The sequence below is a fragment of the Tiliqua scincoides genome, chromosome 10 (assembly GCF_035046505.1).
Source record: "Tiliqua scincoides isolate rTilSci1 chromosome 10, rTilSci1.hap2, whole genome shotgun sequence".
Taxonomy (NCBI): Eukaryota; Metazoa; Chordata; class Lepidosauria; order Squamata; family Scincidae; genus Tiliqua; species Tiliqua scincoides.
Genome location: NC_089830.1, coordinates 15,660,261 through 15,683,989, shown reverse-complemented (window position 1 = coordinate 15,683,989; position 23,729 = coordinate 15,660,261). Strand labels below are relative to the sequence as shown.

Genomic DNA, 23,729 nt, shown 5'->3' with positions numbered 1-23,729 from the left:
AATTGGGCATGTTAAATAAACTGACCTTTAAAAGACCAAACAATAAAAATATAATGCTTATGCATTAAATGTATGGCATTTCCTACTAGATGCAATGACATTAAGCAGAATTTCATCTGGCAGAGGAAAAGTTAATGAAAAGCAATATCCAAAGGGGGATCAAAAATGAGATTTTTAAAAACCTTCCCCCCCCCCCCCATTTTGAGGAGGACGTGATTAATCACTGGCACCGGCTGCCAAGCAAAAGTGCTAAACTTCCCATTACTTTTAAGATTACATTACTTTTAACTCTCTGAAAAGAGATGCTGAACACAGAACCTGTGGTGACACCACCCTCCCCTTCTTGGAACAATTTAGCAGTATTGCAATGAAATGATTTAAGGAAGCGTATTGTACTCCAGCAGGGAAGAAATGAAATAACCCAGGTAAAGATGCCAAATCTAGAGAAACGAAACCTGTAGGAGATCACAGTGAACTTGTAGGAGATCATGGAACCTGAAAGGTCTCTTCAATTATTTGGCATGCAGCTGCAGGAGGGATTTGGTCAGCCCTGCCACCAGATATGGGAGGTGGTATATAGGATGTACCAATATATCAAACTTCAGTTCACATGTGGTTTCTCTCTCCAGCCCCCAACTTCATCTCTAGTAACCTTCTATTATTTAGAAGGGGCAGGAGGTCTAGAACTGCCGTTATGCCCAAAGATCTCATCTGAAGGTCACCTGTTCAAGATCACCAGAAGCCCCTGGAGCGGCAAGACCTTGACAAGCTGAGTAGAGCTCTTTTGGGTGACAGCCAAAGAAACCAGCTCTGAAGCTCTTTGTGTGGGAGGAGACGTCGACCAGACTGTGAGAAGATCCAACTGGAATGTGGTCGGTTCTTGAAAGATAGAACTGCTCTGTTCATTGTAAAAACTCTTTTGGGAGTTTAGAGAAAGGCTCCCCATGTCTTGAATAAAGACAAAGGAGCAATCCAATGGCCAGAAAGGGGGTATATACATAAATACCTGTTGTTGTTATGTAAAACTTTAATTTTCAAAACCAATCTGTAGGCAACCGTCAGTCTCGAAAGACTAAGGTATCGCGCTCTGAATGGTGGTTCTGGAACAGCGTCTAGTGTGGCTGAAAAGGCCAATTCGGGAGTGACAATCCCTTCCACACCGGGAGCAAGTGCAGTCTGTCCCTGGTCTGTCTCCCTGGCTAGGGGCCTTCCTTCTTTGCCTCTTAGCCTCAGACTGTTGGCCAAGTGTCTCTTCAAACTGGAAAAGGCCATGCTGTACAGCCTGCCTCCAAGCGGGCTGCTCAGAGGCAAGGATTTCCCACATGTTGAGGTCCACTCCTAAGGCCTTCATATTCCTCTTGCAGATGTCCTTGTATCACAGCTGTGGTCTACCTGTAGGGCACTTTCCTTGCACGAGTTCTCCATAGAGGAGATCCTTTGGGATCCGGCCATCATCCATTCTCACGACATGACCGAGCCAACGCAGGTTTTCAAAGCATTACAATACACCTTGTATCGAGACACACCAATGGCCCAATCCTATCTGCTAGTGGTAGTGACATTCCAATAGCAAGAGCAATGAGGCAGCTTGCGTAATGAGGCTGTGCGTGCAGGCCGGAGAGGAGGACACCGTCAGCCAGTGCTGGTGAGCTGGTGGTGGGTGAAACAAGGCTGTTTCTGGATGGGGAGGGGGGAGGAAGTGAAGAGGCAGATTTGTCAGCCATGGTACACATGGGGTCTTATCTCACCTTTTGCAAACCTTCCTGTTTCTCTCCTCGGATGAACATCATAAGAACAGCCCCACTGGCTCAGGCCATAGGCCCATCTAGTCCAGCTTCTTGTATCAAACAGCTGCCCACCAAATGCCCCAGGGAGCACACCAGATAACAAGAGACCTGCATCCTGGTGCCCTCCCTTGCATCTGGCATTCTGACATAACCCATTTCTAAAATTAGGAGGTTGCACATACACATCATGGCTTGTAACCCATATTGGATTTTTCCTCCAGAAACTTGTCCAATCCCCTTTTAAAGGTGTCCAGGCCAGATGCCGTCGCCACATCCTGTGGCAAGGAGTTCCACAGACCAACCACACGCTGAGTAAAGAAATATTTTCTTTTGTCTGTCCTAACTCTCCCAACACTCAATTTTAGTGGACGTCCCCTGGTTCTGGTGTTATGTGAGAGTGTACGTAAAGAGGTGTCAAGAGGTGGATGGACATCACCAAAGGTAGTGTACATCCAAGGAGACCCATAGGCGCCCCAGGGCTTACGAGGAGGTACTTTTTACTTGCCTCCAACTTGCCTCTGAGTCACCATTGCACCACTAGGTGAAGTGTGCAATATTTTGGCACAGCTGCATCCATGCTTCTGGTGGGGGACAGGATTGGTTGTGAGAAGAGTTAATTAAATCACATGGTATAAGCCCTAGATCAGACCAAAGTTCTGTTTTCCACAGCTAAATGCCTTCAGGAAGCGGTTCAATAAGGGACCATTCTCAGCCAATCCTAGCGGGACTGCCTATGCCATGATACACCAGTGCCAAAATGGCCGCAGCTGTATCCCGCATGGGTAGGGAGGCAGGTGGAAGTCTCCCTGAGGTAAGGGAACAAATGTTCCTTTACCATATGTCGAGCCCCCGCCTGCCCAGTAGGGCTACTTGGATCTGGACCAGCTCAATCACTGGCACAGAACCAAGTAGCCCAGTGTAGGGCTTTCAGGCCCAGGATTTGGTGGCAGCCTCTCTGCCATCTCCACCTCTCTCCCGGGCCTGAACCACCCTCCTCCCTGCCCTTGCCCAGCCCTAGAATAACCCTGTGCCCCTTGGCGGCAGACTCACTACTGATGGCTCCCAATGCCTCTCTGACTGGTTTAGAGGCCCAGCACCCACCTGGACTGGCCTCCGTGACAGCAGCTCCCTCCTTCTGGCTGCCGCAAAATGCTTTATGGCACATTCATAAGGGCTCTCCCCCTGGCAGCGGTGCAAGATCGGTGCTTCCAAAGAGCAGGATTGGGTTGTTACGTAGTAGTTCTATACCTATGGTACCACGTTAGAGGTGGTTACATCCAGGAAGCATCCCAGAGTGAAGCTATCTCTCCCCCTTCCCTCCTACTCCTCCGTTCCTGTTACCTGATTATAAAGCTGGCAGTTCTGGAAAGCAGTCTGGTGGTGACCAAAAAAGCACTCCATAAATCAATAAATAATAATGAAGACAATAAATTGCCCTTTGTGTACAAGTCCTCCCTCAATTATCCCTTGGATTTTTTTAAGGGGAGGGTGTGGAAATCCCAGCAGCTGATGATCATTGGATACCTGCCATTCAGAATGAATTAACATATTTCATGCTGACAGTTTTCATCTCTCTTTAATATTTCACTTGCAAAGAAACTCTTCCTTTCCTCCATCCTGCAGGAACATCTGTTTGATTTAATATTAAAAAGGAAAAAAAAATGTTAACATGGGGCGGGACAGATGGAAGGTGTGTGTATATTGGGGGGGGGGGGGGCTTATTTTCAAATTCTGGGACTCCATTCTTAAATCCAGACCTGACATTAAAGTAACAAATAATATTGTAGCCAGAGCTATTGCCCTGGGTGGGCCAACCGATTTATTGCCCCATCTGAGACTTTTTTCCTCCCCCAAAACTGACTTTTTCCTTCTCTGATATAGCAGTTTCTGTTTAAAAGAGACAGGTTCTTTTTAGAATGGGTTTTTAAAAAATCTGTGGAAGAAGGTTCCCTTCTCCCCCAATAGGGATGAGGAGTCAAGGGAGGATTGCAGCGCTGGGACCTCCTCCAGCAGGAGCAGGGTTTATTTTCAGCAGGTGCTGCTTTTGAAACTCTTTTCAAAGGAGTTACCTTACCGCAGCGAAATTTGCGGGGGCGGGGGGGAGATCAGTGCCAGTTCGCTTGTCCCTAGAAGTGTATGAATGATGGATGGACACTTGCCACAGGATGTGGTGCTGGTGTCTAGCCTACACGCCTTTAAAAAGGGATTGGACAAGTTTCTGGAGGAAAAATCCATTATGGGGTACAAGCCATGATGTGTATGCGGAACCTCCTGATTTTAGAAATGGGTTATGTCAGAATGCCAGATGCAAGGGAGGGCACCAGGATGAGGTCTCTTGTTATCTGGTGTGCTCCCTGGGGCATTGGGTGGGCCGCTGTGAGATACAAGAAGCTGGACTAGATGGGCCTATGGCCTGATCCAGTGGGGCTGATCTTAGGTTCTTAACTACAATTCCCAGGAGGCCTTGCAGATCTTCTTGTTATCTGGTGTGCTCCCTGGGGCATTTGGTGGGCCGCTGTGAGATACAAGAAGCTGGACTAGATGGGCCTGTGGCCTGATCCAGTGGGGCTGTTCTTATGTTCTTAACTACAATTCCCAGGAAGCCTTGCAGGTCTCTTGTTATCTGGTGTGCTCCCTGGGGCATTTGGTGGGCCGCTGTGAGATACAGGAAGCTGGACTAGATGGGCCTATGGCCTGAGCCAGTGGGGCTGTTCTTATGTTCTTAACTACAATTCCCAGGAAGCCTTGCAGGTCTCTTGTTATCTGGTGTGCTCCCTGGGGCATTTGGTGGGCAGCTGTGAGATACAGGAAGCTGGACTAGATGGGCCTGTGGCCTGATCCAGTGGGGCTGTTCTTATGTTCTTAACTACAATTCCCAGGAAGCCTTGCAGGTCTCTTGTTATCTGGTGTGCTCCCTGGGGCATTTGGTGGGCCGCTGTGAGATACAGGAAGCTGGACTAGATGGGCCTATGGCCTGATCCAGTGGGGCTGTTCTTATGTTCTTAACTACAATTCCCAGGAGGCCTTGCAGGTCTTCTTGTTATCAGGTGTGCTCCCTGGGGCATTTGGTGGGCCGCTGTGAGATACAGGAAGCTGGACTAGATGGGCCTGTGGCCTGATCCAGTGGGGCTGTTCTTATGTTCTTATGGATTAGGGATGTGGTACAGGTAACGCCTCCTGTCCACTCTCTGTCTGCCCTCTGCTTGTCTCCCCCCCCCAATGCCTCCTCCCCGCCTACACCCACACCCCCGCTTAATTCTCTGCTGCTCAGTGGTCTGTGTGACTCACTAATGTTAACCCGGCGCTGGCCAGCACTGGGCTACCACTGGGGCTCACCTGACAGTAGGGTCCGCAAATGTGCCTTATGGCACATTTGCAGCAACGCGCACCGGTGGTGAGCCAGCATGCCGAGCCCAGGATTGGGCTCTTACTTAAGAAAGTTACTTAAAGTAATTGTTGTGACAGCAAAGTGAATATCAGTGACCAGGTGACATCTGAACAAGGAAAGTTTCTGCTTGTAGCCATGTCGTTAGGCCCAAGTGCAAGGCCCCAGCTGTGACCAACTTCTAATTCGTGCATACCAGGTCTGGGGGAACTGTGGAAGAGGACGCTTCACAGGGCCCTCAGATATTGTAATAAGATGTGTATGCGCAACCTCCTGATTTTTGAAATGGGCTATGTCAGAATGCCAGATGCAAGGGAGGGCACCAGGATGAGGTCTCTTGTTATCTGGTGTGCTCCCTGGGACATTTGGTGGGCCACTGTGAGATACAGGAAGCTGGACTAGATGGGCCTATAGCCTGATCCACTGGGGCTGTTCTTATGTACCAAGTGGGCTCCAAGGCCAACTTGATTAACAACAGGGTTCAGCTGTGAACTTCTCAGGTTGGGAGAGGGGATTCCACCATGAGTAAGACGGCTTGTGGCAAGTACACGCCTAGAATGTTCAGCTGGAACGGAGTTCTGATTGGTGGATGGGTCAGGAGACCTATAAAGGTGAGGGAAAAGAGTTTCCTTTGTTCTAGTTTTGCCTCTGGCTAAGGGGGCCTGAAATCTTTGACCATCCTGGCAGGAGAGACCCAACTTGACTGCAGCGAGATGGGTTAGACTGGACTTTGGGGAGCTAAGACTTTGGAGAGTGATAGTTAGAGTTAGGAGTTATCTCTTTATTGTTTTATTAGTGCTGAGCATTGTATCATATTGGTGTGCTCTATTCTAAATTTTCTAAAATCTTGACTGATGCAGTGCTGTCTGTAGGACTATTCTTTAAACCAGGGGTGCCCAAACCCCAGCCCTGGGGCCACTGGCCCTCAAGGCCTCTCAATACGGCCCTCAGGGAGCCCCCAGTCTCCAATGAGCCTCTGGCCCTCCTGAGATTTGTTGGAGCCCACACTGGCCAGAGGCAACTGCTCTCAGCGTGAGGGCGACTGATTGACCTCTCATGTGAACTGTGGGATGAGGGCTCCCTACACTACTTGCTGTTTCACGTCTGTGATGCAGTAGCGGCAGCAAAGGAAAGGCCAGCCTTGCTTTGTGCAAGGCCTTTTATAGGCCTTGAGCTATTGCAAGACCTGCATTCGTTCATATAAGTTCATCTTTAATATATTCATTTATGAAAATCTATGTAAATTTATTCAAATTTTAAATGTAAATTAATTCTTTTTTTTAGTGTCAGAGAGATGATGTGGCCCTCCTGCCAAAAACTTTGGACACTACTGCTTTAAACCTATTTTCAATAAATCTTACCTATTACACCTGACTGGATTATTGGGACTGGTGAAGCCAAGGGAACTAGTTGTGGGAGTCAAGTCATTGGGGTGGACCCTGGAGACCCAGTATTGGCAGCCTGCTCCAAGATTCAAGCCGAACCCAAGGGGGCTCAGGCTGGGGCACGGCTCAGGGGAGGGTTCCCCAAATTTGGCCTGGCTACCAGGATTCGAAGCTCTACGGTCAAAGAACAATTGGTAACTGGAGGTGGAAAGACCTGCCAAGTGGTTATATGCCAAGTGGTTATATGGGTTTATGGCCACTTGATTACCCTAAGGGCAATAAACAGATTACAAGGCCCATAAGGGAGTGTTGCCTTGCTTGTCACAATTGTTACTGTTTATCATTTACTTTTATTTTTAGACAGTTACACCCTGCCTTGCTATGATCAAACATGCCCAAGACAGCTTGCATAAAACCAGATCACATAAGAACAGAATACAGAACAATCAGGCCTGTCATAAAACCACAATGGGGCAGCAATAAAAATCAGAACACACTATTAAAAATAAAAAATAGAATAAAAACCATCTTCACTATCTGGGAGAAGACCTGCAATGGGGATTGGATGGGACCAATCCAGTAGCAGCCTCATCTGCTGCCCAGGGTGGTGAGTCCGGGTGTCACCCACTGTGCAGATGGAGAAGTAATTGGTGCTGATGTGATAATGTCACACCTGCTAATGTATTCTACAGTAAGAGGCTGCAGCCATCATCTTAGTTGGCCTCACAGTCACATCCCCTCACAATGGGGCTACTTGTTAGCTACTCAGTGGGGCTACTATTTAAATAGTGTAAAGTGGCCCTGTGTTGGGCCTGATGGCCTGACACAGGGCTCTGGATCTGGCAGAGCAGAGCTCCACTGGTCCTGCCCTCCCTGTCCTACTCTATCCCCAGCCACACCTTCCTCCGCCCTCCCCCTCCCTGAAGTGCCTCCCTCCCACTCCCACTCGCTTCTCCACCCCCTGGAGCAAGCTCTGGGTGGCGTGCAGCAGGCCTCCGGCCAGCGCTGGCTAAGCGTGAACTGGTGCTGAGCCGGCAACTGTGCTACCCTGGTGCTGAGCATCACAGACGCACCTCATGGCATGTCTGCAACACTCCGCGCTGGCAGAGGGCCATCGCTGGACCATTTGGATGAGCTCTCAGCCAGCCGCAGGTATGGACTGACCTTATCTAGTCTCCTCCACACCTCCTCTTCCGCTCCACCCCCTCTCTTCCTGTTCAGATGCAGAGAGTGGCAGGATGAGGTGTGGTAGGGGCACACAGGCGGACATAGGGAGACACCCCATCAATCCTCTGCGTGAGGCAACCTCATGGACAAGCCAGCCCTGGTCCACTGTGTTCAGTTGGGCTTACTCTCAGGTAAACGTGCAGAGGACTTAACCCCAGAAATGTTCTGCTCAGGCTTTGGTCCCAGAAATGTTCTGCAGAGCATTGAAGTGACCTTGCCTGGCTGAAGCAATGGGACAGACACTCTCCCCCAGTCAGGCAGCCCCCCCCTGTGGTTAACTGCAAGTACCAAGACCACTTAGCACTGCAATCCATTTCTATTGATTTTCTGTGCTGCTGCTCAGTTTCCCGGCTTGTCATCCTTTCCTTCCATACTCCACATGACAACATATAATGGATAACTCCCCACTGCAGGGAAGGGGCGCAGTGCCAACTCTCTCTCTCTCTCTCTCTCTCTGCCTTGCAGCAGAGATTCAATGTCCTTGCAGCGGCAACACTGGAAGGGAGATTTCATTATCATTCTAAAACTAAAACGCCCTGCAATTTTCCTCCACGATGTAGTCATGCCTGATGCTGCATCTTTGCATCGCACCTGAATTATATTTACAATACGCTTCCCATCAGCGCGTCCCAGTCGTCCCCAGTCTCAACAGCTGTTCCTTGCCTCTCCCCCAGCTGCCTTTGCCTTGTCTAGATGGCATTCAACATTTTTGAAGAGTAGCAGCCAGAACTTAGGACACGCCCCTCGGTGACAAAAATCAAATTTCTCCTGCCAGTCCTTCCCCTCCTTCCTGTCCCTACTGCTCCTTCTTTCTGCCCCACTTCCATGCATACCATCTCATTTGGGAGCAAAGCAAGGCAGGCTAGCACTTGCGTCCCTTAGCAAATTTCTCAGTTGGCCTTCTGCTGAACTTGTTGCTTTTTCTCAGCTAGTCTTTCTTTGGAATGTGCAGAGCATGGGAAATAAACTGGATGAGCTTGAACTTGAGCTTGACTTTTTGGCGAGGCCTGAAGACCCTTCTATTTAAACAAGCCTTCTGAGTTCATGGCCTTTTAAACATCTTTTCTGCATCTTTTAGTATGTTTTTATAGGCCTGATTCCTTTATGACCTGCTGCTTTATGCTCTTTTTACCTGACTTTTTATCTGATGACTGTTTTTTATGATGTCTGTCAATGTGTTAATATGTTTTTATCTGTTTGTTAAATTATGTTTTAATCTGCTTTTAACCTTTTGTAAGCCGCCTTGGGTCCCTTTGGGGAGAAGGGCGGGGTATAAATAAAGTTACTTGTCAGCCTGGGAAGGCAGCTCATCTGAGAGAAGGAAAACTCCGACCCCAAACCTCCACTACCTTGTGGCTACATCCAGTTATGGAAAAGGCTTCAGGAGTCAATCTCGAGGCAAAATCAGGAGCCGGAGTCCTTGAGGCAATTCATGGCTGAACACAGTCACGTTCTGACAACTCCTGCGACGCCGCTGGAACCAACCGTATTGGCCTCTGCCTTTCCATTGGACCATTTCAGCGACGTGGAGAGGGGGGATTTGCTGCACGGGTAACAGCCTATCCTCCATACCTACTTTACCCAGGCTTCGCGCACTGGAGAGGACACTCTGTTCCAGAACCACCATTCAGAGCGTGATACCATAGTCTTCCGAGACTGAAGGATGCCAACAACAACCTATAATTATTATTGTTCTAGCAAGCGAAGGTGGGTTTGACTTGATCACAACCTGGTGGGATGACTCTCATGATTAGAATGCTCAAATGGAAGGCTATCAGTTGTTCAGGAAAAACAGATGTGGTCAAAGGGGATGTTATATGTCAAACATCTATATGACTGCTCAGAAATCCAACAAAATGGTCAGGAGCCATAAAAAGGACTTTTTTAGGTATGGTCAAAGGAAGAGGAGGAGAAATGAGAGGGTAGAATTGCTGCTCAATAAGGATGGCCAGTTGCTGTCTGGTAACAGGCAGAACTGCTCAACTCCAACTTTGTGTCCATCTTCTCTTGGAAGGAGGATTGTGCAAATGTGGATGCTGGATCCTTGGCTGATGTGGGGGGGGGGGGCATATATCTCCACAGAGGAAATGAAAACCGGAATGGCAAAAATCTGCAGATGAACAGGGAACTAGTTAAGAACCACCTAACAGGCCTAAATGAAGCCGTTTGGACAGTCTGAACTGTATCCTACAGTACTAAAGGAAGTTGTGGGTGTACTTGCGGAACCTCTATCAACTATCTTTGAGAAACAGGCGTCCTTTGAGAAGGATAGGGGAGGTGCCGCTAAACTAGAGGTGGGATAATGTGGTCCCAATTTTTAAAAAGGGAAAAAAGAAGACCCAGGAAATTACAGACCTATCAGTCTGACTTCAGTGCCAAGGAAGAGATTAGAACAAATTATAAAACCTACAGTCTACACAAATCTAGACAACTCGGTGATCAGCAGAACAGAACATGGATTTGTTGAACATAAATCTTGCCAGACAAATCTCATCTTTTTTGATCCGGTGGCTAGCTTACTGGACATTGGGAATGCTGTGAATGTAATTTATTTTGACTTCAGTGAAGTCAAAATATTTGTATTTTGATAAGAACATAAGAACAGCCCCACTGGATCAGGCCAAAGGCCCATCTAGTCCAGCTTCCTGTATCTCCTGTATAAGGTTCCCCATGTAGGAAGGTTCTTCCTATATAAGGTTCCCCATGACATCTTACTCAGCAAGTTGTTGAATAAAATATGGGCAAGAAGATATGATTGTTAGGTGGATTCACAGCTGTTTGGATGACTGTACAAAAAGGATGCTTGTCAATGCCTTCGTTTCATCCTGGAGGACGGTCTTGAGTGGAGTGCCGCAGGGCTCTGTCTTGGGCCAGATTCTCTTTGACATCTCCATCAATGACTTGGATGAAGAGATAAAGGGGGACTCACCAAATTTGTGGATGTGAAGCTGAGAGGCGTAGCAAACACAACAGAAGACTGTAGAAGCATTCAGCACTGACAGAATGGAATACTGGGCTGAAAGTGATCAGGTACTGACTCCATCACCAATCTCGATTCTACCTTCAGCTCACCTTAGACGAGCCACTGCCTCTCAACCACCCAATTGCAGTATGGAGATAATCATAAGATAAGCATATAAGCAGTATGGAGATAATGCCCTTACAGGGCAGTTTCAGGGATTGTGAGGTCACAGATGTGAAGTGTTTTGAACTCTCTAGAACGCTACATAGGTACTAATGCAGAAAAAGAGGTGGTGCAATAATAAGGTCTAGAAATTAAAGAGGGCAGAGGACCAGAATCAATTACAGAGAAAACAGCTGCAGAAAAGAGATTACAGATCAAATCAAGAGGGATGGAATGAGTGAGTGAAAGGAAGTTTAGAGTCAAGAGATAACATCATTATACGTTAAGTGACTTTCCTTGCAATTACCAAACCCGATCAGATATGTTGGCTGTTTGCTTCTCTACAAGTTACTGATGTCAAAGGCAAAAGAGAAAGGCACTGGTTTTTTCCATGGAAGAGTCAGATAAACTAGCCCCCAGAATAATCTTGTCACAGTTATATGCTAGTGCCCTGAAGCCAGGAGGCAATCTCCTCTTTGCCCTTCCAAAGCAAGAATATGGGGATAGACCATTTTTTTATTTTCCAGGGACTAATGATCATACCACTTTGTGGGTTTATTTTAAAAATTTCTACTCCATCTTTCCTTACCTTCAAGAGGAAGCCCTAAGGTGGCTTGCAACACTATGAAATAAAACAATAGAACCACAACAAGCACAAAAAGTACTGTACAATGTCTTAAAAAAAATGCAAATCCATCGGCAACCCATCAAAAGAGAGTCACAGTGACAATCATGGCAAACAGAGAACCTGACCAAGGAAAAACCCAGACGGAACATTTAAATGCCAACGACAAAGATCTAAGTCAGGGGTGTCCAAAGTTTTTGGCAGGAGAGCCACATTGTCTCTCTGATACTGTGTCAGGGGCCAGGGAAAAAAATAATTAATTTACATTTCAAATTTGAATAAATTTACATACGTTTACATAAATGAATATATTAAAGATGAACTTATATAAATGAATGAAGGTCTCGCAATAGCTCAAGGCCTATAAAAGGCCTTGCACAAAGCAAGGCTGGCCTTTCCTTTGCTGCTGCTACTGCATCACAGATGTGAAACAGCCAGCAGTGGAGGGAACCCTCATCCCACAGCTCACGCGAGAGGTCAAACAGTCGCCCTCATACTGAGAGCAGTTGCATTGGGCCAGTGTGGGCTCCAACAAATCACCAGAGGGCCAAAGGCTCATTGGAGACTGGGAGCTCCCTGAGCATTGAGAGGTTTTGAGGGACGCAAGTGGCCCCAGGGCCGGGGTTTGGGCACCCCTGATCTAAGTCAACTCAAAGCTTGATGGGACAGAAAAGCTTTAAGATCCCCTAGTGCAGCGGTTTTCAACTGGTGTGCCATGGGCGAAAGGAGGCAGGCAGCAGCCCCGTGCGTGAGGGAGAAGCGGCTACTTTGACCCTCATACAGCAGCGGATGATGAGAGGAAGGCTGCAGCCTGATCCTAATTTACCTGGGAGTAAGCCCCATTGACTATTATGGGACTTACTTCTGAGTAGACATGCCTAGGATTGGGTATCAAGTCCATGATTGGGCAGCTAGAGAAGCCCGCAGAGTGAGTGAGAAGGAGGGAGGCAGGAGCAGGCAAGCAGGTCGGAAGGGAGCGAGTCTGCTAGGCCACCAGCCCAAGAACTGGCTGGCCTGGAGAAGGGTCCACGAAAGGCCCTTTTTTTCTGCCACAGCTTACCTGCAGCTCCCCAAAGTGACCCTCCCTGCCTTGTCTTTTGCCTTTTAGGGGAAGGGTATTGGGCCACAATCCTCTCCACACTTACCTGGGAGTAAGCCCCATTGACTATAGTGGGGCTTACTTCTGAGTAGACATGCCTAGAGTCGGGCTTTTGGTCGCACTCTTTTTTCTTAAATATAGGAGCAGGCAATTGGCACTTCTCCCCACCCCACTCCCTCCCACAGGTGCATTTCCCCCCCCCCAAATCTGCTAATCGCAGTTAGCACCTCTCTTACTGTCCCTCCCTTCACTCCTCCGTATCTTTCAAAGGTTGGTTGGCAACCTTCAGTCTGGAAAGACTATGGTAGAAGCCTATAGCACCCGATATTCCCAGGCGGTCTCCCATCCAGGTACTAACCAGGCCTGACTCTGCTTAGCTTCCGAGATCAGACGAGATCGGGAGATAGTGTTCAGTATAGGGAGATGGCTGGCAACCTTCAGTCTGGAAAGACTATGGTAGAAGCCTACAGCACCCGATATTCCCAGGCGGTCTCCCATCCAAGTACTAACCAGGCCTGACTCTGCTTAGCTTCCGAGATCAGACGAGATCGGGAGATAGTGTTCAGTATAGGGAGATGGCTGGCAACCTTCAGTCTGGAAAGACTATGGTAGAAGCCTACAGCACCCGATATTCCCAGGCGGTCTCCCATCCAAGTACTAACCAGGCCTGACTCTGCTTAGCTTCCGAGATCAGACGAGATCGGGAGATAGTGTTCAGTATAGGGAGATGGCTGGCAACCTTCAGTCTGGAAAGACTATGGTAGAAGCCTACAGCACCCGGTGTTCCCAGGCGGTCTCCCATCCAAGTACTAACCAGGCCTGACTCTGCTTAGCTTCCGAGATCAGACGAGATTGGGCATGTACAGGGTAACAGTTGCTGTCCAGAATCACTTACTTCACATTCCCCCCCCCCTCCAGCTGAATCCTGCACTTCTTTCAATCTTGTGTCTTCATCGCCCCTCACCCCACTATGTGCTCAGTCTGACCTCTCTTTGCCAGCACTTTCTGGCATTGCACTTTAATGACAACATTTTCCTCCTTTCCAGAATCACAAATACTCCAAACTTCATACTCTCCAAACTTCTTGTGAGTCTTTGGCTGCAATCCTAACCACCCTTTCTTGAGAGTAAGCCCCACTGAACAAAATAGAACTAACTTCTGAGTAGACCTGGTTAGGATTGTGCCCTTTGTCATGTAATGATTTAATTGTGTTAATTAAAAATTAATTGTAATGTAGTAATTTAATGTAAGTAAAAAAAAACTGGCAGCGTGCCTTGACAATTTTAGTGCCTTGTCAGTGTGCCATGAGCTGAAAAAGGTTGAAAATGGCTGCCCTAGTGGAACATTAATAGGGCTGGGGCAGTCCTGATCTCACTTGGAAGCAAATCCCACAAAGCTGGGTGCCATAACACAGAAGGCCCTGTCAGAGATTGTGAACGCCTGGATCTCCAATGATATAAAGAGAATTCCTGCACTTAGAGAATGAGGTAGATGAATATGAGGAGGAGAGATTTCCCCTGACACGGACCAAAGAAATTCAGAACTTCCCATGTAGGGTGTACCCTGGGGTTGGGCTCAATACTCCATCCATGATCTGAATACGCAGTTGTTCCTCCTTACTATCTCCTTGCTTCTCCACTGCTGTTGCCTTATTCAAGCATCCCTATACAGCACAGGTTCCCAAAATGTTTAGAACCAGGACACACTTCTTAAAGTGACACTTTACTGCAGCAATTTTCAACCTTTTTCATCTCACAGCACTCCAACGAAGTCAGGCTTCCAGGTCTGGGATGGGGGATAGGATATAGCAATACCTGCGGCTCCTGTTCCTGCCACTCTGCCAGGTCTGATATGCCTTCCTCCCCACCCTTCTGCACCGTTACACCCCCTCCCCAAATTGTCAAGACACACCCATCAGTTTTTGGACAATTGACAAGACATAACGTGCTGCTGATGGGAGGGGGGGGCTCCCATCCCACAATGGCCCTATTTTATATATATATATATATATATATATATATATATATATATATATATATATATATATATATATATATATATATATATATATATGACCCTCCTGCAAACTCCCACTGCACACCTGCAGACAGTTTGTGGCACCTCAACGTGTCATGGCACAGTGGTTGAATATCTCTGCTCTAGATCCTCCAACAGGAAAGTTATGGCCCGGAGATGTTTTGATCACAATGTCGTTCCGTCTTATAAGCAAATTTTGGCTACCGTGAGGTCTTATGCCCCAGAGTTATTCCAATATTTTCAAATTACACTTTGTATTTTTTTTGCTTTGATTTGAAAATACAGCCTTAGGAGAGAACCAGCCAACTCTCACGCTCTTTTATATTGCTCAATTAACAAAAGATCGATAGGAAAATAACTGACTCTAAGCTTAATTGTACTGTTAACCTTTTTCCATATGAAATGGAAATAGGATTTTACTATTGTGTTACCAGCTGAAGCATAGATATGCCACTCTATGCCTAGTGGTTGATCTCCAAGAAAGAAAATCTTTTAAAAACATGTCACTAATGCAGTGCTTCCCAAGCTGTGTTGACACCCACTGGTGGGTCACGACTTGACCTTTAGTGGGTGGCCAAAGCGTGATGGAAAGGTCTGATAACTAATTGCCTCAAGCCCTGAAGCTATTAAGAATCAGATACTGTAAGGAGCTGATCTCCATGTTACTGGAAACTAACCCACAATCCGATCAGAGACCACTGTCACTATGGACAAAACAGCATGCAGATCATATTTGACATACATGGGATGGGTTCCGAGAAGAGCAACCAAGATGGTCCAGAATCTGAGAACAAGCCCTTTGAGAAAAAAACTGAAGGACCCAAGTATGCTTAGTGTGGAGAAGAATTAGACGTGATATCTTTATTCAAATACCTAAAGGACTAAAAGAGGAATCAGATGGAGATACTGCATGGAGACCAGAACAAGGGAACAGGTGGCCCAATCCTAACAAAACTCCTGCGCTGCAATACAGCGGTACGGGTGTAGCCTCTGAGGATCCAGCTCAGGAATTGCAGCTGCTGGAGTCTCTTCGGGATAAGGCAGTGGTTCTCAAACTCTCTGGGACGGTTTGAGAGCCACTAAGTGCTTGCGGGGGTGGGGGGGAGGCATTGGGGGCGGGGGGAAGGCAGCAATGCAATCCCCAGGATCGCGCTGCTCAGGGAGCTGCAGGGGCTTGGGTGCACTTACCCAAGCCTCCTGCAGCCTCCCAGGGGTGCAGGGAGCCCTGCGTGACTTTCTGCAGGGCTCCCCACAGCAGTGAAAGTAAAAGTGGAGCGATCCTGCTCCACTGGAGGAGGGGCACGATCACTCTGCTTTTACTTTCACTGCTGCGGGGAGCCTTCTGGTTGCACAGGGCTCCTTGCACCCCCAGGAGGCTGCAGGAGGCTTGGTTAAGTGCACCCAAGCCCCTGCAGCCCCCCTGAGCAGCGCGATCCTGGGGATTGCGCCGCTGCCTCCTTCTTGCCTCCAGGCTGCCCCCGCACCTTAAGGGGGCCTTAACGTTGGGCTTCCAGAGCTGGGAAGGGGGATAGGATATGGTAGTAACTGTGGCCCCTGTTCCTGTCCCTTTCCCAGGCCTGATATGCCCTCCTCCCCGCCCTTCCCCAAACCTTCTCCCCACCATCATCCTGACCTCATTCCTCCCCTTCCCCCTCCCATGGTCAGTGAAGCACCTACCTGTTCCAACAGGTGCAGGCCTCTGACTTGTGGCAACAGGTTGGAACCAGTCTTACCACCATATGCAACAAACCTTCACATTGCCACATTGTGCCTTGTGGCACATTTGCCACAGTGGGTGCGCCCATCCCACCAGCGGTAGCCAGTTTAGGATTGGGCTGTTAACCTGCTTGCAGTGAAATTGGTTTGATTCTTGAGATCAGACCTGTAGCTCAGCGATTTTCAACCAGCGTGCCGTGGCACGTTGGTGTGCCGCAAAAGGTCGGCATTTGCGCCCTGGGAGTTTGGAGCGCAGCGATTGAAAATTGCTGGAAAACTCCAGGCTCTATGGCTCTGTTTTGAGGGCCATTGTCTGTAGTAATGAAACGTCTGCAGAGTTGGCGGTGGAAGGGGGACAGAAAATCCGTAACTGCAGACTACAGAACCCAGAAGAGTACCCCTGGAAAGCCAGAAGTGACATCACAAGAGACAAAGAAAGACCACAGAGGTCAGTGTGCTTAAGAAGAAAAATCGTGAAAATTGCTACCATAGCTGGTGGTTGCATAGGAAGAGCACTTCTCCTCCCCCCAAAAAACTATTGTTCTCTATCTCCATAGAAATAAAATGTTTGGAAGTTGTATTTTACCCTTCACTTTCTTAATCTCCTTGACTGAATTGATGTTTCAGAACTCCACCTCTTTGAATTTTCTGAATAGGGAAATAAATATTACACAATCCCATTACGCAAGGCATTTTCTAAAGGCTTCAGGTTCATTTTTAGCGAACAGCTCTGCAAAAACTTCCACTTCCTCCTTGTCATGCCAAGCAATTATACGCCATTTCGACACTCACCCCCACCATCCTTCTCCACACCAAACTTTCTGGGCCAGCTTTTGGCCTCTTTCATTAGGATGCAAGTGGGATTTGGGTGCTGGCTTGATCCCAGAGTCTGAAGTGAAGAGGCAGCCTTTCCAAGATTTGGAATGGTAAAGAGTACATGTGAATGGGTACGAAATGATTTTCCACCACACTGAGGAATCTATGCCTTTGAGCCAAGGGAAAGAGCTCTCAGGTCAAAGAGTGCAAAATTTGCAGGGGTTGACGGCAGTATTGGGACGTTGCCCAGGGCATACAGAAGAACCCATTGCTAATCCCATGACAAACCTCTGTAAACATGGCCTTTATATGGCAGTGGAACAACTCTCACCGCCATCATCTCCTCTCTTCCATCCCACCTGTCCAAGTAAGTCCTGCTATGATCCTTAGAAAGAGAGGCCACTAGAGTAGAAGGGGGTTCGTGGAGGACAACTTGCTAAATCCCCTGCTCAGCAATGTCAGCCTCTGCTCTTTCTACTCTACTCTGCTCCTTCTACTGCTCAAGCTCATCATTTTCCTCCTTTCTACATTTCCTCTCCCTCTCTTCCTCCCTCCCTCTTTCTTTTCTAAACCAGGGAATGGGAGGAGAAGCAGCAGCAGTATTGGCAAGTAAGAGACAAGGGTTGCTTTCAGTTGGCTTCATTGCTGGGTCAACCCTGACTCTTGTTATGTTCTTCATGTGCTTTTTTTTTTTTTGCACTGCTGCTTAGGCGTTTTTTTACATTTGGATGAATTGACTGTTGAAATGCTGGGGACAGAATTACAGTACCGCTTTCTAAAACATGGAACCCATTACGATCTCCTAACAGTTCACTGTGTTCTTGAACACAAAGCTTACCAGGAGCCTTTTGTTCAAAAAATCACACTGACTGAGATAGATAACTCACAACCTGAGTGAGCGCCATGTCTTTGCATACCATAAGGCACATACCACAAGGTGACCAGGAAGGGAGAGGCACTGGCTAGGGGTCCACGCCCGGAGGAAGGCACTGGGCACCCCGGAGTGCATTTTCCATCAGTCTTAATAAATAAGTACATGAATAGTAGGGCTGTATCAATGACAAGCCACTGAATACCTAAGTGGAAAATGACATGGGAGTGCTGCCACAAAAAGCTACTTTAGAAGGGACAATTTGGGGCGGAGAACTGCAGAGGGGATCTGCAGAGATCAGCCCTAGGTTCCGGATCCTGGACCCACCCATCCCTGCTGCCTGGCTCCAGGCTGCCCACGGGTCCGTCTGCCCTCCCCATACCCGAGAACATCGCTGTTCTGCCCTCCCCCTCCCCAGACCCCCATGCTGACCCGACTTAGCTGGTGTGAACTCACCTCCATCACAAGAGCACCGGATTCAGCCTCCCAACACCTGAGGTGGCGCTAAAGTGCCTTGGAGCACGTCTGCAACACCTCCAAGCCAGCGCAACAGACTTGAGCTGGCCCAAGGGCGACTGAAGATCTCACCCTGAAACACTTAACATATATTTTATATACGTTATTTATTCAGAAAGGAATTCAGCTACCAGTAGATTTGCAATGTTCAACATGGAAAATCACAGAGACACATTTCACCCACTGTGGTCACACCTGTCACAGGCATCCACGGACTGTAGAATGTTTTACATGGAAAAGCACACCTGGTCAGCAGAAGCTTGACAGCAGGAAGGCAAACTCTTTGCCCTCCCCTTGAAGTTGGCTTGGCTGCTGTTCCAGAGTCTGCCTGGGGGAGTGAGTGATTTTTAAGAATGGATTCAACAGACACTGACAGTCAAGGAAGATAAAGAAATGGCTGCTACCGCTACCACTCCCCTCCCACTTTGTCTGACGCTGCGCATATGAAGCACTTGCCTTGGGCCACATGGTCAGGACAGACTAGGCACACCTTCCTTTAAACAGTGAATGGATGGATTCCACCTGGCAACTGCATGGCTGCCACCTCAAGTTCCACAGGGGACAGACGGTGGAACAGAAAAGCAACTCTCCAAACATATATCAGCCCACCTGCTTTGTTCAACACCTGACACCTTGCCGTAGGTCTCTCTTGCCTGCAGAAGTCTTTTGGAGAGGGACAGGTGACAGAGCATTTTTGGTCACAGCTGGGGAACTCCTGACACTCAAAGCTCACTTGGCTTCCTCACAACTTTTTTTTCTTCAACATTTGGTTAAAAAAAAGTTTTGTTGTACTAAGGGCCTAATCCTATCCAACTTTCCAGTGCTGGTGCAGCCACAATGCATTTCCTTATCTCTGTGACGGCCTCCCTACTGCAGCATGTGGCATACGCCCCAGTGGTATGGCTGCATCTGTGCTAGAAAGTTGGATAGGATTGGGCCCTAAGTTGGTTAGTTAGCTTGTGTGTGCATGTTGGGTGTGTCTCTCCGCATTGCATTTTAGAAATGGGTTATGTCAGAATGCCAGATGCAAGGGAGGGCACCAGGATGAGGTCTCTTGTTATCTGGTGTGCTCCCAGGGGCATTTGGTGGGCCACTGTGAGATACAGGAAGCTGGACTAGATGGGCCTGTGGCCTGATCCAGTGGGGCTGTTCTTATGTTCTTAACTACAATTCCCAGGAGGCCTTGCAGGTCTTCTTGTTATCTGGTGCGCTCCCTGGGGCATTTGGTGGGCCGCTGTGAGATACAGGAAGCCGGACTAGATGGGCCTATGGCCTGATCCAGTGGGGCTGTTCTTATGTTCTTAACTACAATTCCCAGGAGGCCTTGCAGGTCTCTTGTTATCTGGTGTGCTCCCTGGGGCATTTGGTGGGCCGCTGTGAGATACAGGAAGCTGGACTAGATGGGCCTATGGCCTGATCCAGTGGGGCTGTTCTTATGTTCTAGCCTTGTTGATTGTTTTATATTACTTTAAAACAATTTTTTTTTAGTTTGTGATTTTTATTTCTTTTCTTCAGCCTCTTTAGGAACTAACCATCCTTATTATATGAAACACAAAGGGGTGTGTGTGTGTGTGGAAAACCGTAAAGAATAAATGTCACAACATTCTCCATCAGGTAAAAAGTTTCTTTTCTCTTTTCTCTCTCTCAAAAGGTGATACTTTTAACCAGCTACAACTGATGGACACCGATTGCCCCCTTGTGGCTCATGTCCAAAATGACATTCAGCTAGCTCCCCTACACCTGAAAGGCATCCTGGATTGCACCTGGACTCTTAAAACTTTGGAGATTTCAGCAAACACACATACTGATAAAGACCTCCTTACTCCCAACAGACTCACACAATGAGTAAGCACTGAGTAAGCACTGAGCATTTACCAATTTACATGATTGTCAAATGAGGATGTGCCATTTTAGATTCCAGCAAAAAAAAAAAGAAAAAAGAAAAAAGGAACATTTCAAATGTTCCTGGACAGAACAGAGACTACATAAATCCCTTTAAATCCCTCCATGATATGATGATGACTCTACAGGTTGGTTGCAATGTGCACTTCTTTGGGCATCTAGCGAATCCTCCTTATCTTCAACCCTTCCACACTCAGAACTCATCATCAACTACAACATGGAAATGACTTTTGTAATCAATACATGTTCATCTTCTTGCTTTTGGCTACAGAGTGACAAGATGAAATGGAGGACACTGTGATAGGGTGCATACAGAAAAGATCTTGGCTAGGAGAACTAGGGAAGTCCCAGAGTAGATAACAGTGGGCTAAAGGAGTACCTTTGGTAGATGTAGTTTGTCAAGCAGGGGTGAGGAAAGGAGAAATTCCTTCCTCTATGTCATGAGCAAAAAGGTAAGGAAGCCTTATATTTCTTGGCATCTGGTTGCCCTCATTTTGTCTCCTTAAAAAATAAAAAAGGATTGAAAGATGGAAGCACTGTCATTGCTGCAACCAACTTGTGCCCCCCCCTTCCACCACCACCACCAATTGAAGACCAATACCCTCAAAACCTCTTCCAATTAAATAACAGCAATCTGATAGCACTTTGGAAGCTAGAGGCACAAGGATGGACTGGCACACAGCCGGCACTGTGTTTTGTTCTGTGCTAAAAAATATTCTGTATCAAGAAAAGCTGTTTTCTGGGACTGGCCAACTACACAGGCCAACCCACATTTTGCTGTCTAAAAAGTTAGGCCTATTCCTTGGGTATATTTGGGGCACCAAGTCCAAAAATCAAAAGCTTTCTGAATCATTCGCTAATGAGGCTATGTCAAATCTCCAAAACTAGACATGATAGGGAAAAACAGATGCCTTTTTTTTTTTGAACCAGCACCCCAAATTCATAGAAAACCACCATAAATCTTGGAAAAAAAAGTTTTTCTAACCCTCAGTTTCACAGGCCTTCAGCAGTTGCGCACTCATGCTGGACCAATTCTGCTAAATGGCCCCACCCACCCTAAGGACGTTATGTCCAAAACCTATCTTTGCAGTGTTAAGGGCTAGAAACGTTTTCTGAAAAACCCGAAGGCAGAGTCTCACAATGAAGAGTTCTATGCTCAGTATCAAATTTTGCACTGATGCAGGCAGTTGAAGAAATTCAGAGTCCTGCTAAATTGTCAAGTCATAACATTGTGTTCTTATTGCATTTTTTTTTCCAGTTCAAGGGCTGAAACCCCAGCACCTCCACTTTGCAGGTGTCTCCCCTTTCCTGCTTCAGTTTCTGCAGCGGACAGTCGAAAGGTACTCTTCCCTTTTTGGCCATGATGGGACAGCCTCTTCAATATCAGCAGAACTGCAAGGAAAAGGATATTTTCTTAAGTATTGCTTGATGCTCTGGGATCTTCATTTTGCATCTGGGTCACCTAATGCAAGTGAGGTACCTCTCCATTTCAGACAATGTGGCTTTAAGGGAACTGTTTATAAGTACGTGTGCTGAAAAATAATTTTGTATCCAATTGACGAGGAATGCCTGTTTTAATTGCTTAAAATGTTTCAGGCAGATTAATCTAATCCAGTGGTTCTCAAACTGTGGGTCAAGACAGTGACCTGATTTTTGGTGGGTCGCCAAAGGGTGATGGAAAGATAACTAACAGCCTCAAGCCCTGAGGCTATTCAAAAATCAAATAGCTGTCAATTGCCTACAAGGAGCTGAGCTCCTGCAGTTTGCAACCATGTGTAAATGCAAGTGTGAACCACTTTGTGACATTCCAGCTTACGCAGGGATTGCATAACCGATAACCACGTGTGGTCAGGTGGTCATCCGTTATGCGTCACAAACTCAGATAACCTTCTAGACGGGAGGGGAGGATTCCCTTCCCTGTGAAGGGTCCAGACTGCATCAAGCACCACTTGATGACAAGGATCACAGTCCCAATCCTGTCGTTAAGTGGTGCAGGACTGTATAGAGAGAAAGTTTGAGGGTCTTTTTTCCTGGTTTTTACTGTATATACGCACATACATACATTAGCACCTTGTCAGTGTGCTGCAAGATGAAAAAGGTTGAAAATCACAGATCTAGAGTGTAGGGAGCAGGGTTGGGGATGGGAGAGCGGAGACTAGAGGCTCCCAGACTGGAAAGTGACTTGGAGGGGATCAGACTGAAGGACAAAGTGCTGTACGCACCTTCCAGCGGTTCCCACACTCATTACACAGCACAAAGGTTGTCATGGGCTCATCAGCACTCCGCGTTTGCACCTGAAGAGAAAAGCCAGCTGTTATCAAGGAGTTCAGAACAAACATCTGGAGCACAATTCCATCTCTGACACTTAGCTAGGAACTACATTTGAGAGAGCAAGCTGCCTTAATTGATGATGAATCAACACTGAGAGCCCAATCCTATGCATGTCTACTAAGAAGTAAGTTCCTGTGGCGATCCTAGCCCCTGTGCCACCCAAGGCCAGGACTGCAAAGTGTTGCCCCCCCCACCAAGGAAAAGACCTCCACCAGTCGCATCAGGAGGCCTTAAAAGCATCACTTCCTGTTTCCCTGAGAAGCACTTCTAAGGCTCTTAGAAGGCCTTCTGGGGGTCGGGGAGGCTGCTTACAGCCTCTTTGGTCTTCCGAATACCTCTGGACAGGGAGGCAGGAGGCACAGGTGGCCCTTGGGGTGGCACAGTTGGGGGGGGCGGCACCTGGGAGACATGCCACCTGGGAGCACTTGCACCCACTAACCACCCCCAGGTATGCCACTGGTAAGTCCCACTATAGTCAATATGGCTAATTCCCAGTTAAGAATTGCAGGCCGTGGCTTTAAATTTTTTTAAGAGTGCAATTTCTGCTGAATTAAATTTGCCGAATTATAGCATAATTACAACTTGCATACACATATACCAATCAAATACGTTTGCTCACTTTCCATACTGTTTTCTGCTTCTCCTAGCCACAGGCAAAAGCCAAGGAGGCATTTTGGAGGGTCACTAAAGCAAGCATACAGGGGAACGGTCTCTCAGTCCCTGTTTCCAAAGCAAGATGCATTCAGCAGCATGAAATACCGTGCCAACTGTCCAGTTTTTTTTTAAAAAGTGAATGAATAAATGAATGAATGAAAATAAACATCTTTCAGCTCTTCTGGCGCATTCAGTTTTGATTCCCCAAGACTAAGGGCGCAATCCTATCCTGCGCTGGAACAGGCAAACCAAGA

The 23,729-nt window shown here is 47.4% G+C and overlaps 1 protein-coding gene and 3 pseudogenes across 2 annotated transcripts in view; all 4 read right to left on the bottom strand.

Moving 5' to 3' along the window:
* Nucleotides 1-13,093: 13,093 nt before the first annotated feature.
* LOC136661907 (5S ribosomal RNA) lies at nt 13,094-13,216 on the bottom strand (annotated as a pseudogene).
* Nucleotides 13,217-13,245: 29 nt separating this feature from the next.
* On the bottom strand, nt 13,246-13,368 carry LOC136661905 (5S ribosomal RNA; annotated as a pseudogene).
* A 29-nt stretch (nt 13,369-13,397) lies between these two features.
* Nucleotides 13,398-13,514, bottom strand: LOC136661996 (5S ribosomal RNA; annotated as a pseudogene).
* A 5,183-nt stretch (nt 13,515-18,697) lies between these two features.
* TCEA3 (transcription elongation factor A3) overlaps nt 18,698-23,729 on the bottom strand; it is a 380,591-nt gene continuing 375,559 nt past the window's right edge. For both annotated transcript variants that reach the window (XM_066638962.1, XM_066638963.1), the window contains exons 13-14: nt 22,713-22,784; nt 18,698-21,882 (exon numbers count right to left, since the gene is read on the bottom strand). In XM_066638962.1, the coding sequence (XP_066495059.1) occupies nt 21,874-21,882; nt 22,713-22,784 (81 nt within the window). In that variant the 3' untranslated portion in view covers nt 18,698-21,873. The remainder of the gene's footprint in view (nt 21,883-22,712; nt 22,785-23,729) is intronic.